The sequence below is a fragment of the Schistocerca americana genome, chromosome 3, assembly GCF_021461395.2.
Source record: "Schistocerca americana isolate TAMUIC-IGC-003095 chromosome 3, iqSchAmer2.1, whole genome shotgun sequence".
NCBI lineage: Eukaryota > Metazoa > Arthropoda > Insecta > Orthoptera > Acrididae > Schistocerca > Schistocerca americana.
In genome coordinates this window covers 344,524,314-344,536,598 of record NC_060121.1, presented here as the reverse complement: position 1 = coordinate 344,536,598, position 12,285 = coordinate 344,524,314, and the positions used below count along the sequence as shown (strand labels likewise).

General features: G+C 38.8%; 1 protein-coding gene across 2 annotated transcripts in view; it reads left to right on the top strand.

Moving 5' to 3' along the window:
- Positions 1 to 12,285, top strand: part of LOC124605801 (integrin alpha-PS2-like) — a 793,741-nt gene that overhangs the window by 760,015 nt on the left and 21,441 nt on the right. For both annotated transcript variants that reach the window (XM_047137699.1, XM_047137698.1), the window contains one exon: positions 884 to 1,053. In XM_047137699.1, coding sequence (XP_046993655.1) covers positions 884 to 1,053 — 170 coding nt within the window. The remainder of the gene's footprint in view (positions 1 to 883; positions 1,054 to 12,285) is intronic.

The window sequence follows — 12,285 nt, the reverse complement described above, 5'->3', positions numbered from 1 at the left end:
GGATCCAGCACGGCATTCCGTATTACCCTCCTGAAGCCACCGATTCCATATTCTGCTAACAGTCTCGATCAACGCGAGCAGCAATGTCGTAATACGATAAACCGCAATCACGATAGGCTACAATCTGACCTTTATCAAAGTTGGAAATGTGATGGTATGCATTTCTCCTTACATGAGGCATCACAACAACCTTTCACCAGGCAACACCGGTCAGCTGCTGTTTGTGTATGAGAAATCGGTTGGAAACTTTCCTCATGTGGCACGTTGTAGGTGTCGCCACTAGTGCCAACCTTGTGTGAATGCTCTGAAATGCATTTGCATATCACAGCATCTTCTTCCTGTCAGTTAAATATCGCATCTGTAGCATGTCATCTTCATGGTGTAGCAATTTTAATGGCCAGTAGTATACCTAACTGAAGTTGGGTGCAAATAAAAAATATATGTACTGCATTATTTTGCCTCCTATAAACACCCACCAAGTTTCATCAAGATCATTCTGACTGATGCTTGGGAATGTTTCCTTGTCAGTAAAATTGTTTATATTTCTCAAAGTCACAACTCAGCTTTCTTCAAACTCTACCCTATTATAGTAACTACATTACAAAGTAATTCTTGTTAAAATTGAAATAATCACATAGATTAATATCCTCTTTTTCATGCACTTTTTTATTATATTTTTAATATACTTCAAGTTCCAGGAAATGTCAATGCTTGAAAATGGTAGAATATAGTTCGTTGTGCTTAAGCTAATTACAGAGAATATATTGTTTAAGAGAACGGGCATATTTTATTATTATGGCAAATCTCTTGATTGTTTGCAAGCACAAACTAAATGTAAATATTATGAGAAAGTGTTGAGGTAGAGTATTTGTGGATTTTGCAGCTACATTTCAAAGTCCATCTACAACCATTCTATAAGGAGGACCTGAAGTCACAATATGAATTTGTAATGGAGGTGAACAGCACAAATCCAGAAGAGTCGAGCTCTACACTTGATAATGTGATACGTTTTGAAGTTCCCATATCTATAAGGACTGGAGTCTCTATTATAGGGTAAGCAGACATGAATCTTATATATGTTTTGCAGAAATATTTTGCATAAAAAATCTGAGTATTTGGAGAAAATCTGGATGAAATAGGTAGAGTATTACTCCTTTGGCAGTGAATGTAATTAGTTACATTAGACAAAAGCATATGGATCCCTAACGGTCTACTATGAGAGTACTTTGTAACTACATATACTACTGCACAAATGAATTACATGTAGCCTCTTGTTGAAAACATAGTATTGCTGTGAGCTCAGCAAATGGAATAGCTCAGCAAGGCTCACAACATTTGGGGTGTTAAATTTGTTTAAGATTCCTGAATGACAATTATCTACTAGATTCACAAGATGCTGAACTCTCATCACAGTTATGCTGATGATGATCATACTGTGATTTAATTTCATTTTTCTGTTTGTTCTTATACAATTTTTACAATATTATTGGACTCTGTAAGATACATTACACAGCAATTTACAAATGAACATAAGAAGACCAAGAAAATGTTTATACTGCAATTAAAATGGGGCAGAAACATTGAAGAATTCAAGAGAACTATCTGGAATTTTCCTTACATGATTAGGGAAACTACAAAATAAATAATCAGGATGGCTGGCAGAAATAAGAACCTCTCATTTCACAAATGCAAGTCTAGCTAAATATTGCTGCATTGCCCTCACTTGGTACACTGTAACATTGTTCTTTTGTTGTTTCCATTCATACAGGTATCACTATAATGAAGCACTCCTACAGCCACTAATATTTATCTGTTTCCTTAATCAGGCTTCTTCATCATAAGTTGCAGCATACAGTACTGGATATTACATTTGAGCTATAATTTTTGAAATTAATTTCACATAAGGGTTAAATACTGTTACTGGTGCAAGGACAGGAGTGGGGGGAGGGGGGGCTGCAAACTAATAATACTGTGCCCACAGGTTACACTGATTACAAGCCAGAGACCACATAGTAACACAGGTGGAGCAATATTGCCAGACAGAAGTGGAAACCACTGCAATAGTTAGTTAGTTTGCTTGGCTGTGTAAGTACAGCAGTTTTTAGCTCCTGAAGCTAGCAATCTTGCACATGGACACAATCAATTTGCACAACAGTGAGAGGAGTCAGCTTTGCTATCCAGCAGAGTCCATAAATATAGTGTAATCATCTGAGAAACATCAGTTTGATCAGACCTCGGCATCAGCTAACTACCAGAGAGTGAGAGGGAGCTCATGGTTGCTCATGCTTAAATTGGCTACTTAGCTGGTCTCGTGTGATTGGTCAGCCAGAGTTACTGACAGCAATCTTAGTGGATCTAGTCATAATGGCAATTTTCAGTAGTTTTACAACTTCCATTGATATGTCTGGTGGGGTTACAAGAAATTGGAATTCAGGTATTCTGTTGAACTTTATGGGCAATTTGAATTGTATGAGCAAGTCAAACTCAGATAGTTTTTTATTTTTTTATTTGTAAAAACTGATAATGCTTTGATATTCTTTTTGTTGTGTGCTTGTAGAAAATATTACCTGTACCTACTTGATATTTATCCATGAGTTTAAGGTGATTATTTTTTAATTGGTAGTAATTCCTATTATGTTGTTATAATCATGTATATGTTAGTTGAAAATGGCTGATTAACCCTTGAGCACACACACAGATTTTTATAAGATAAGAGGGGCTCCACACCTTTTTTTCTTTGTTTAAAAAAAAGGAAAAGAAAAAGTGCCTCTGCAGCAGCATGTCTACTGCTCACTGCTACTACTACAGAACTGTATGTTGTTGCATGACTTCTGGACCTCATTACACTCTTCACGACCTAGCTAGGTGAGAAAAAATTTACGATCCATGCAAATAAATGCCCCATATTCTGAGCTAGCAATGCAGTTCCATAAAGAGGTGGTTGTCTACGAGGTAGTTAGTAACTGAATAAATGTTTCACTGGAATCTGCTGCAACTGCGCTGTTTAATGGTTCAGGTGGGTCATTACTGTGTGGTAACACTTGTATGTGGCAACATAGTGATATAATGAAAGTTTATTTTATTATTGTTTAATTAAACTGTCATTTAGCTCATGTAAGTTTATTTTATCATTTTTAACTAAACTAAGATTAAATTGTTATCTTGTTCATACATATTTACCTTAGCACGTAACAAGAGCAGGTGCATGGCGTACTTTGTACACACATGAAGAATAGCTGTACTAATGTAAATATGTATGAGGAAGATAACAGTTTAATCTTAGTTTAATTAAAAAATGATAAAATAAACTTACATGAGCTAAATTACTGTTTAATTAAACAATAATAAAATAAACTTCCATTATGTTGCCACATACAAGTGTTACCACACAGTAATGACCCACCTAAACCATTAAACAGCACAGTTGCAGCAGATTCCAGCCAAACACTTATTCAGTTACTAACTACCTCATTGTGGGACTGTGCTGCTAGCTCAGAATGTGGGGCATTTTTTGGCACAGATCGTACATTTTTTGTCACCTAACTTACTGTTTGTTGTATATTACAACTGCTCACTTGGAGTACAACATCACAACTTATCACTGTGTTAGATGAAACAATAATGAAGGAATAGGTATAGTCACATAGTCATGAAACAACAGTTCAAGACAGTGTTATTTGCGGTTGGCACACTTTATACATACGAACACCCACTCAAGTGTTAATGAAGTTGTTAGAAAAGAATGGCTTCAATAGGACAGTTAAATCTTCAGATCTTTAAATTTATCTATGCAACATTTGATGGAGATATTTGGGCAGTGCATCTAGTAGTTTAATTTTGAAACTTCTGCAGCCTCAGTATTTGTACATCTGCAGTGCAATGCAGATCAATATACAGTAACTACATGAGGAACATACACAAGAGTAAAATTTTAATAAAGCATCTTCATTCACTATACTTGACATTTTCCTCATTACAAATATGTTACAGCTTATTTTTGAGCAGATCTTATCTATGTAGTGTTTTGAAGTCAAATAACTGTCAATGTCCATACTTAGGAAGTTGTAGTGGTTTGTTTCCAGCTGGGCTAAGTTTCTTAGATCAAGTCTAACACTGTCAGCATGGACTGGTTCTACTGGTATGTACCTGCATGTGTGTGTGTTTTACTTCCATTTACACCCAAACATGTTGTTGCTGCTGAAATATTACTTTGAATTTTTGATACTCAATAGTGGTTCTTGAAGTTCTTCAAAATGACCTTGACATCTTCTTCAACTTTTAAGTCATTTATGTAGAGAATGAAAAGTAATGGATCTAGCACTGAACCTTATTGCATTTTCTACTTCACTTTTAGGCATCCAGAACAGACATTAACAATACTACTGTTAATTTCATATTTTATCTCAATGTACTTTTCTCTCTGTTTCTTGAAGAAGCCTATAACAGGATCTGACTTTTCCCTTGTACTATAATGATGTTGTTTCTTTACTAAAATATTGTGACAGACATAGTCAAAACCTTTAGAGAGATCAAGAAACAATCCACAAGCATTTTTTATCTAACATCTTTGAAGTGAAAGATAGAAAGATTTCAGTGATGTCTTAGCTTACCTATTTTTCCTGAAACCATGCTGTACATTACATACTGTGTTGTACCTATATATGATCTTCGTTAAATCAAACAATGAAAAATCCAAGATGGAATGTAACAATATTAGAGAAGGAAAGTTGATACTCACCATGTAGCCGAGCTTTTTGTTGTGTCTATCGCGACTCAGCAGCTCTGCCACATGGTGAGTAGCAACTTTCCTTCTCTAATATTGTTGATCTTCATTAAACTATATTTTATAGCAGTTTACAGTATTGTTGTCAAAACAGAAGTAATGATAATGCATGTGTTCTGTTTAGTCCTTCATACAAGATGAATCACCTAAAACTTGCACCCCAAATATTGCGGAAATGGAAAGTGCTATTGATGTGCAATTTTCACAGAATGAATGGCTAGTCTGGGGCAGATATTGTTAGCCAATACACAGATTGTAATAATACTTAGAAAGTGTATTTTTTGTGCAAACACACTTTTTAAATGAAACAATGCGTATTGACATTAATAAACTGAAAGTAGGGCAAATTAGAATGTCAGTAGTGTTTATAGCAGGATTCTAGCATGAGTCATTTATGAGAGATCATATTTTGAAAAGTTTCCAGACTAACACTTGCTTGTGCCGTTCATCCTGCTTAGTTGCTAGGTATCATGTTATTATGTTTGCTTACAGTGTGCTTGTGTGTTCTTTGAGAGCAATGCGACTTGCTAGTGTGGCAGTCCAAGCAGCCGAACAGTAGGTCATGAGTGGTCAATGGGATTTACCAGTGCAGAAAAAACCAACATGCTCTTGGTGTATGGAGAGTAGAAAGAATGCAGTTCTTTCTTGTATGGTGTATGCAGCAATATGTCCCAATACATATCAGCCATCTCAGCAATTATTTATCAACCAGTTATGTGTAACACCTAGACAACATAACAGAAGGCAACAAGTGTCCATGGAAGAGAAGGAAATTACCGTTCTTGCTGCTGTTGCAGTTGATCTGCACATTCACTCACATGCAATCACATGAGGAAGTTGCATGGGTCAGGCAAGTCTCCTACGCATTCTCCATTGACATATGTTCCATCCCTATCACATCTCTCTCCATCAGGAGCTCCTTGGAAATGTTTATGAGAGTCATGTTAACTTCTGTTTATGGGCATTAAAACAGGTTGATACACAGAAGTATCATGCATCTTGTTTAGTGATGAAGCAACCAAAACATGCACTATTGGTCTTTTTCATAGACAGAACACTGAACACATACTACCTAACAGACCATCTTCCACGGATGCTAGAAGATGTTCCTCTGCAGCATAGGAGGAATCTGTGGCACCAACATGATAGCTGTACAGCCAATAGGACACGAAATAGTACATCATGTCTTCACGAATTGTTTCCATTAGGCGCAGAAGATGTGTAGCTTGGCTAGCTCAATCCCGTGAATTGACTATCTGTAGACTCTTTCCTCTGAGGATAGCTGAAAAATGCTGTCTACAAGGACGTACCAATTACACCCAATGATATGCAATGACATATTACCACAGCCTGCTTGGATATATCCACCGGAATGCTAGCACATGTGCTGCCATCATTCCATACCAGACTGGAACCATGTATTGTTGCTGCCACTGATCATTTTGAACACAACTTCTGAGGGTCAATTGTCTCATTACTGTTCAGAATCCTCATAACTATTGTATGCACTTCTGTTGCTCTTTAGTGTGTGCTTACAGGTATTGTATAAGTGTTAGTGTGGGAACTTCTCATAAACAACTTGCACTAGAATCCCACAATAAACAATGCTGTCATTCTAATTTACCCTCCTGTCAGTGTGTTAATGTCAGTAGACATTGTTCCATTTAAAGAAATATATGTTTGCACAAAAAATATTCTTTCTGTACATTATTACAGTCTGTTCATTGGCTAACAGTACAAGCCACTAACTGACAATCTATTCTATGAAGACCATACTCAATAATACTTTCCATTTCCACAAAATTTGCTGTGCATATTTTGGGTAATTCATCCTGTATAATGGCGTTTCTGTACTCTTTTTCAAGCAGTAAGGGGATTTACCTTCTTTCAATGTTAGATTTGTCAAAAAAGTAAATGGTCTTACTATAGCTTGCACACAATATTTAGTAAGCCTTGAAGGTATCCCATCTAGCCTTCCTGTATTACCATTTAAAGAAATTATGGAATATTTTCCCTTATCTCATGTATAACAAATTTGTGACCACAATCCCTTTGTGAATTATTCTATTAAAAGTTGAGCCAGTTTTAAGCACAAGCCATTACTTGGAGTGCCAAGCTGGGAAGGGTGCCAGAGGTGCCACAACTGTAAGATTTCACACAGGATGTATCACAGTTACAAGCGGCTGCTTGGAACACCAAGTTTAGAGGAGTGCCCAAGTGCAAGATCTGCATACAGTGAATATCACAGCTAGTAGCAACTGATACAGGTATGGGGGAAGATGGGCGAGAGTGGTGTGTGGGGCAGGGGAAAGGAGGGGCGGCAGATAAGTCACTTGTATGAAAGATGTTCTTGAAGTGGCCCTGACTAAATTGATAGGATTTTTGGAAACCCTTTTTGTTGTGCGCAGTTATTTCACTTTCTGTTACTCAAGTTCTTTGAGAATGAATATGTTAGATAGCTCTGCAATTGTAGGTACTTCTGTATTCTGTTTACCTTTTACCATACTCTACACTTTGATGCAAGATTGTAATGTCAGTACCCACATTTATTCAACTGAAACAACAAGTTTACTATTACCAGTCACAATGTATTTTATTTCCACTATGTGTGCAAAGATTTAAATCTCCATCATGAGGTGTGTTTATGTGAATTGATATGGTATGTATGTGTCTCCAGTGGTCACAGACACCTTTTTCTGTTGTGTTACATCATATATAAAGTGCACGTGAAACATTTTGTAACAATATTATGAAACGGATAGTTGCTACTCGCCTTATAGCAGGAATGGGGGATAATGAAGTGCTGTTTGTGGGAGCATACAGGGACAAGGTCGAGAGAGATTAGGGCAGCTAGGTGCAGTCAGATGGAAAGCAGGGGGGAAGGGTGGGGGTAGCAGAAAAGGAGAGAAATAAAAGACTGAGGGTGCGTTGGTGGAATACAGGGATGTGAAGTGCTAATGAAGATTGAGCCAGGAGAGTCATGGGAATGTAGGATATATTGCAGGGAGAGTTCCTACCTGCACAATTCCCCTTCCTGTTCCCATTCCAGCACATAGGCTTCATGTGAACTCAATACTTAATACTTGCAGCACATGAGCAGCAATTCCTCTCAGGACCAGCATTGAGAGTGTGACTGAAGAATGTACCATTCCATTTGACACTTAAATATTTTTTATGCCTCAGCTAGACATATATAATTAAGCACAGAAATTAAACGGTTTCTAAGAGCTTTGAAAAAAATGTCACCTGAACTGATATCAAGCAGAGTGACACCATGGTTTAGACATTTGGTCCATATTTAAGAGAAGCTGTATTCAAACCTGAACCAGAACATCCTGATTTAGGTTTCTAAGGCTTCCCCTCAGCCTTTTCAGGCAAATGTCAGGACAGGATTTCAGCAAGGCAGTGGGCAATTGTTTCACTTATTCTTGTATTGAACTCTACGTGCCCTCAGTTTCTGAAAAAATGAATTGTGGCGTATGTTGGTCTAAGTGTTTTGGTCAGCCACAAGAAGAAAAAGAACTCTCTTGTTAGTTTGGCAGGCAACAATACAAACCAATGGGTAATGTTAATTGTAATGAAATGGAGCCTTCAAACACTTACATCCACTTTCATGCTTCATATTTCACATGTGACTTACACAAAAGGTAAATGAGAAAGATATGTTTTCAACGTCCAGTTGACTTAAAGGTCAGATATATGTGAGTGGGAGGTGGAAACAATTGTGGCCCTCTTGAAGGACCCATTGCTGCATTTGCCTCAACTAATTTAGGAAAACTGTAGAACACAAAATCAGGATGCTAAAATAGTGTTTAACCCCTATTCCTCCAAAATGTGTGCCCAGTATATTAGCAATAATCCTCTACATCCATTTACACTTGTGAAACAGGGATTGACAATTAAATCATACATCCATTTGTTCATCTGCTATGACCTACAGATAATCAATAAAACCATTAAGACAGTGCACCATTTGATCCCTCCAGAACTATTTTTATCAATGGTGTATAGAAATGAAGTTACTTAACTAAACCATGCAGTCATATGACCCAAATTGTACTGAGCACATCAGGTAAGTTCTTGACAGGAATTGATTACATTGAGGCAAATGGAAAAACTTAGTTTGAGGTGTGTTTCACTTAGTAATATTGTGAATCTACAAACAAAATTTGTATATTTTGCATACTTTCAGATCCGGTTTCCTTATGGAAACACACACTATGTCATCAAAAGTATCCGGACACCCCAAAAAACATACATTTTTCATATTAGGTGCACTGCGCTGCCAACTACTGCCAGGTACTCCATGTCAGCAACCTCAGTAGTCATTAGACATCGCGACAGAGCAGAATGGGGCGCTCTGTGGGACTCACAGACTTCGAAAGTGGTCAGGTGGTTGGTTGTCACTTGTGTCATACATCTGTAACTCAGATTTCCACACTTCTACACATCCCTAGATCCACTGTTTCTGATATGATAGTGAAGTGGATATGTGAAGGGATAAGTACAGTACAAAAGCGTACAGGCCGACATCATCTGTTGACTGCCAGAGACTGCCGACAGTTGAAGATGGTTGTAATATGTGATAGCCAGACATCTATCAAGACCATCACACAGGAATTCCAAACTGGATTGGGATCGACTGCAAGTACTATGACAGTTAGGTGGGAGGTGATAAAACTTGGATTTCATGGTCAAGCAGCTGCTCATAAGCCACACATCACGCCAGTAAATGCCAAACAATGCCTTGCCCGATGTAAGGAGTGTAAACATTGGATAACTGAATGTGGTGTTACCGCCAGACACCACACTTGCTAGGTGTTTTTAATCGGCCGCGGTCCATTAGTACATGTCGGACCCGCGTGTCGCCACTGTGTGATCGCAGACCGAGTGCCACCACAAGGCAGGTCTCGAGATACGGACTAGCACTCGCCCCAGTTGTACGGACGACGTAGCTAGCGACTATACTGACGAAGCCTCACTCCTTTGCCGAGCCGATAGTTAGAATAGCCTTCAGCTAAGTCAATGGCTACGACCTAGCAAGGCGCCATTAGTAACATTGCATGTATCTAAAGAGTCTCACTTGTATCGCCACAATCTCCAGATGTACCAAAAGGATGGATTTAAGTTAAGTATTCCAGAAGCTACGTACTTTTCTTTATAGCATTCATTACGTATCCTGTTTCAGACCTCACGCCATCCTGCTTTAGCTTAGCGTGTGCCTTTCGGCTTCCTCTCATTGTGTCTAGGCTGTCTTGTCTACACACAACACTGAACACTGGGAACATGTTGTGTGGAGTGACGAATCACTATACACAATGTGGTGATCCACTGGCAGGGTGTGGGTATGGAAAATGCTGGTGAACGTCACCTGCTAGTGTGTATAGTGCCAACAGTAAAATTCGGAGGTGGTGGTGTTATGGTGTGGTCGTGTTTTTCATGGAGGGGGCTTGCACCTTTATTTATTGTATTTGTATATGTTATAATGTTCCTGATAACTGTGGAAACTGTGTTGCAACATAATAAAGAAATTCCTAGTTCATTAAATAATCAAATCAAACCCAACAAACAAATGTTAAAAAGTGAAAAGAATCTGTTTACAATGCACGGTCTGTGGCAGAGTGGTTACATGACAATAACATCCTTGTAATGGACTGGCCTGCACAGAATCCTGACCTGAATCCTATAGAATGCCTTAGGGATGTTTCAAAATGCCGACTTCATGCCAGGCCTCACTGACTGACATCGATACCTCTCGTCAGTGCAGCACTCCATAAAGAATGGGCTGCCATTCCCCAAGAAACCTTCCAGCACCTGATTGAACATATGCCTGGGAGAGTGGAAGCTGTCATCAAGACTAAGGATGGGCTGACACCATGTTGAATCCAGCATTACCTATGGAGGGCGCCACGAACTTGCAAATCATTTTCAGCCAGATGTTCGGATGCTTTTGATCACATAGTGTATACAGCCAGTTAAGTATTTGCTCATGAAAATAAATAATAGGAGCAATGTTTAAACTACACAACACACATCTTATGGACAATTTCAAAGATCATGGAATTGTTACAGTTCCTAGGACATTCATGTCCTAAAAGTATTATGTATACACTGTCGGAAAAAAATTAGTATGCCCTTTTAAAGGTTTTTGAATCACTAAAAATTTATTGTTGCAAAAGTTGATGTGGAGTACATGAAATGACAATATTTACAGATCAATAGCTTAAGCGGTCAGAGGTACCAGGTATCACCAATACTGAAACACCCATATTAGTACATCGTGTAATCCTCACAGGTGGTAATGCCATCACTGACTTTGGCATCCAGTTGATCATACAGATGGTGAATACTGTCGTGGGATACATTATGCCATGCTTGCTAAACCTGTTCATGTAATTCTGCTTGATTGGAGACAAGTCTGGAGATCATGTTGGCCAGAGAAATTGTTGCATGTCTTGAGGGCATGTTGAATTTCACAGGCAGTGTGTTAAGTGATCTTTATCCTGTTGGAACAATACATCACCTTCCTGTTGCAAGAATGGCAAAAGAATGGGCTAACATCTTTCTGCACATACCGAGTACTGGTTAGTGTCCCCTCCAGAAACACCAAAGATGAACGAGAGTTGTACCTTCTTGGAAGCTGAGACTATAAAGCCTATGGTGGAGCCAGTGTATTTTGGACAAATACACTTAACGAGACAGCAGTCACCAGGTCTACATCACACACATGAACGACCATCAGTTGCATGCAGGCAGAATCTGCTTTCTTCACTGTAGACCACGGCATGCTATTTGGACCAATCATGCCGTGGATGTCAATGCTGTGATGTGAGTGGAAGACAGACTAGAGCTGTGCATGCCTGTAGCTCCACTGCTAATAACCAGTTCACAACAGTTCATGTTGACACATCTGGGCTCACAAGCCCTCTTGTCTGTGCTGTGGTAGCTGTATGATTTGCCACTGCTGCCCTTACAATATAACAGTCCTGTTGGGCATCTGCACTGCGTGGACATTCTGCACCTTATCTTTGGATGTGAGAATTTTCATGTGACCATTGACACCAGTATTGTTGCAAAACTGCTGCAGCAGCTCCAGCTTGTGTTGTTCTTCAAAATGACTACACCACCACCACTCGGAATGCCACAGTTTGACCCCTTTCAGGCTAGCTCTATTGGCTGTAAGAAGCACGAGTAGATCTCCATAACATGGTTGCCTGCTTACTTCATACGTTTGCATCGGGCTGAGCCCTCTGGTTGTGATCTTTCCCTATTAATCGGTAGACACACAGATGGTGCTCTAGTAGCTATTCCACTATCCTATCTGTTGGCGGACGTTGTTGATAGCATTATCAGTACATCTACTGTCCCCCAGATGGTATATGCTTCATCAGATCAAAATCGACATCATCTTTCCAGATGTACCAACCTTTTTTTCTGACAATACAGAAATCAATTTCTGAATTATTTTCTTGAAGACTCTGTGTCTTCTCTGGGATTCAGAG